General features: G+C 29.0%; 1 protein-coding gene across 1 annotated transcript in view; it reads right to left on the reverse strand.

The window, feature by feature from the left end:
• Window positions 1-3,042: 3,042 nt before the first annotated feature.
• Window positions 3,043-4,488, reverse strand: part of LOC106679760 (rho guanine nucleotide exchange factor 12) — a gene marked incomplete in the record, with an annotated part of 158,134 nt that continues 156,688 nt past the window's right edge. The window contains 1 exon segment of the mRNA XM_067051400.1: window positions 3,043-3,273. Coding sequence (XP_066907501.1) covers window positions 3,236-3,273 — 38 coding nt within the window.

Genomic DNA, 4,488 nt, shown 5'->3' on the forward strand with positions numbered 1-4,488 from the left:
AAAAAAATTATTCTAAATAATTCCTCACAGCTCTACAAAAATTATGTTAAAGCATAATTAATAGCATTAAAAACTTAATTAACGATAAATAGTATTGGAATAACTTTTTCTCTAGAAAAATATGTAGGTACTCTACATTTCTAACTCTTAAAATGAATTGCTTTAATTTAAAACCTAATCAATTCAACATCTTATTTTATTTTTAATATAAAAATTTAGTTTTATCATAAAACATAATTCCAAATACATCGAATTGAAATTATTAAAAAAACCTTCATGTACAAACCAATATATTTAAGAACTTTAATTTATAAATATATTATGATATGGTGGTTCCCATAAAATAATGACGTAAATATGAAAACATATAGCACACACCCGTACTTCAAATATAAATCCGATTGGAAAAATATTAAGTACATTTGTGAATGAATTAGATATTCTAGTCAAGTACGGTCAATGAATTTTCAAGTTTAATTAAATAAACTTTGACAGTCATGAGACCGCGCGTATGTTGAGGAGAAAGGTGATGAAATGACACAATGAAAGATAATTTGGAAAATTTTATTATAATAGCACGTTTTAAGACAAGTACGACAACTATATACGCTTCAAAATACTTAATAAGATATTACTCTATTTTGTAATAAATACGTTGTTTTATTTGCGAACAGTTCGAACAATATACATTAGTCAGAACAATACATTAAGAAGAACAAAATACATTAGTCAAATGAAATTATACACCAAACAAAGGTCCTGCATGCAAAAGGTAACGCTGATTTTTTAAAAAGTTGCAAGGATAAAAATCAATAGGAAGAAATCGAATTTGCAGCTTTGAAATATCATAAATATAAATCATTAAAGTCCCTAAAATTCAATATGAAATAATTACTACAACAGAAATGTTTGTGTTATTATTTCTTAAAGCAGATAAAATTTAAGACCAAAACGAGTTCTGTACAATAACAACTTCCTATCCATTCTGTATTACTACGATACAGCCCTTCACAAATTGATCTCAAAGTCAAAAAATAAATGAATTTGTAGTAAATTTAATTAGCTCCCTTATTCTAACCCCATAAAAGAAATATAGGCTTAAAAGTTCTCTTGAAAATAACAGATTATCAAAAAATATTGAAACATCGATTCTAAGAGAAATACGAAAAAAAAAAGAGTTCAGTTTAATTCTAAATAAAACGTTTTTGAAGAACCCGGAGAAATGATTATACATGAACATAAGAAACTGTTAAACTAGAAATTGTTAAAGTTTCATTAATATATAATAAAATCAACACTAACTAAAAAAGACATTCAAAGTCCTATAAAATGGCTGTTGTTACTATTCTATAATTTTTGGGATAGTTTCAAACCAAAGATTCGCCATTTCGTTGTGATGGCTCGTAGGGTTTGATCTGTCCAAGCTCAGAGGTGGAATAATTATCACCTTTGTCCTCAAATTATGCGATCGCGCGTTAATGCAAGGTTTGACAGAGGAAAACCTCAGCCAGGTTCGGTACATAATCAACGGTGCCGAGGTTGTACCGCACCGGGTAAACCGCATAAGTGAATAATAATGCTGCCCATGATTGACAGTGATGGTGGTTGTACGATGTCTGCTGCAGCTTCCAGCTCCAAATACACCAATCTGACAGGACAGTTCGATGCGTAAATAATTCAAAGTCGGCATCTTATCTTAGTATCTTGTTCATTTGTGCTTCACGATTCAGTATTCAAACTGAACCTTGGATCAACACTGCTACAAGATTTGTGTCTATTCTAAAACCAACGTCACAATCGTCCTACCTCAGACACCACTCGCGGAAGACGGTCGATCGAAGGAGTTGTTAACAAGTCCAAAACAGGTTGTGGGTATGGACAAATCCGACAAATTGCGGTTGAAAGTTATATCTTCAAGGGCCCAGAACCCCCATCGTTTAGTACTAGACAATAAAAATAGTTCTCCCTTTCCAGTTGCTTTTGAAGAAAATCTGTCGTTAGTGCAAGAATTGCAGTGACCCTTGGAGTTTTTGTAGAACTGGACAGAAGGTATCTACGGTGATAAGTGGTACATAAAAATACGGAAGGTACATGTACATTCATTCCTCTGGGTCCTCTTTACCCGGTTTACATACTAGATTCATTAGAATAGCACAAAAATCTGATGACAAATAGGAATTTTTTTTTGATGAGGTGTAGATAGTTGACCGTAGATTAATGATTGGAAAAGGTTGTCGGGGAGTGCGGTCAGCAACGAACAACTAACATACAGCAAAGAACATATAATTCTAAATTTGTTTGTATACTATTCCTTTTCAATTGAATGTTTCTCTAAATGTTGTTGTTATCTCTTTTGTTCTATAGCCCTGATGAAGACCTGAAATTCAGGTCGAAACGTCGGCATAAAATAAATAAATATGGTTTTGTTTATTTATGTTGTTCTTTGCTGACCGCACCCCCCGACAAACTTCTCCAATCATTAAGGAATTTTATTTTTCGTTCTTCACTAAAAATCTACTTTTCTATGTATTTCGGTAATTAAGAGAATCGTTGAGCCTATATTTTCTTTTACGCCTTAAATTAAACAGACAATTTTTATGACTTTTAGGAGAATATTGTAAATCTCTGAAGGAAGTAATTATTTTAAAAAAACTCATTTTGGTTTCAAATCTTAGCAAATATTATCTACTTTAGAGAAAGTATGATAAACTTTTCTGTTAGGAGCACAGTTTTTGATATTATTTAGCAACAACTGAAAAAAGTGCAATAAATTCGTTATTTTTAGGCTCTAACGCCAGTATAAAAGGTATTTCGAAGCAATAAATTTGGTTTCTCACTTTTGGTTTAGTTCCTTAATATGTTGATATTAAATAATTAGCGTCACTAAACATTTTGCACGCACAAATATACGATTTGACTGGACTATATAAGATAGAGATTTTTGAATACATTTATTTAAATAAGAACTTCATTACAAAATTAAATACAACAACAAATGAAGGTATGTTCTTACCTCATTAAAATATTTTTGAGTATGTACAATAAAAAAATTCATTAAAACATAAAAAGCCAATCATAATACAAAAATAGTTAATAAAAGCCATTAATTCTTTACACATACATTTTAAAAAAGTTTATAAGAAGCGGATCCTTACCGTAAATAAACGGGTGGATCTTGAGTTATTGGAAGATTAGGTAGTTAATTTGATTGCGGATTAAGTTGAGATAAAGTTACTTACAGGTGAAAGATATTGAGTAATCGGCGTCTCTTACCTGAAAACAAAATTGATGATTTATTAAATGGATAAATTTCATAACAGTATACTGTTATACATAGTTAAATAACATCAAAAACAATATAATAGTAAGAATAAAGTTATAAAACGAACTGAAGGTAACCAACATACCAACAATTAGTTTAGAAAAGGTAATGATGAGTCGAGTGAGGGTCAGAGGGGCCCTTACTCCACTATTGATTTTTTAATATGTTGACGTTGCATGAAGAACGTTGAATTACTGAGATTATCATGATAAATGTAAAATAAATCAATAAAACTAATATTAATATGACTAAAATTAATGCTCGGTTTGGGTCAGTATAGCTTCCTCACAATTGTTTTCATTTTATTTTAACGTTAAAATATTTTCTTGTTTGAAAGTTTATTGTTCTGGAAATTATAATTTTTTTTTTCAAAATTTTAATTTCGTACTTTCTTTTTTTTAAAGTTTTAAATGGCTCGAATATTTAAGCATAATCATTTCCAGTTTTTTATATATAGTTCGTTGAATTTAACTGGTTACCTTATCATATAAATGTGGTTAATTATACATAATTTTGTATAATGAATAACATGTTTATTTTATGCTAACGGTGTAAAATTGTCTTTAAAATTTACTATAATGGTTTGAAAATCTTTACTCAATGAAATTAAATATTTACAAAATGAAATATGTTCTTTTATTTTAAATAAGTATTTTTTTTTTTTTGATTTTTCAATTTATATAAAAGTTTTATAATAAGAACAAAATTTCTGGAGGATCATTGAGAATGAGAATATATGGAAAGATTGAAATAAACAAGAGGAAAAAACAGATGAAATGTATTAAAAACAGTAGAAAAGGTAATACACCCTTTTACAAGTTTTTTATATTACTTTTTTCTGAAAGATATAACCCTTTTTCCAACTTATTTCAACTTCATCGTTTAAACAGCGTTTCGGCTAGTTCTTTATTAAGTTCACCGTTCTTAATTATATGACGATAATATCTAATAAAATAAAAAAAGGAAGAACTAAATTAAATGAAAAATCTTGAATATAAAAGATAAAAATAGTCATTTTGTTTTTCATTAATTTTAAGTATTATCACTATATTCCTCATAACCTACCAACTACTTTTTTTAATGCTCCTAATATTCTTCTTAGCATTACTGAACTGTACTGTGCTGTAGTAATCTGCTACAAGATTTGTGTCTCTTCTAAAACCAAC

This window comes from Halyomorpha halys, unplaced genomic scaffold (genome assembly GCF_000696795.3).
Source record: "Halyomorpha halys isolate HHAL.00 unplaced genomic scaffold, Hhal_1.1 Scaffold217.1, whole genome shotgun sequence".
Taxonomy (NCBI): domain Eukaryota; kingdom Metazoa; phylum Arthropoda; class Insecta; order Hemiptera; family Pentatomidae; genus Halyomorpha; species Halyomorpha halys.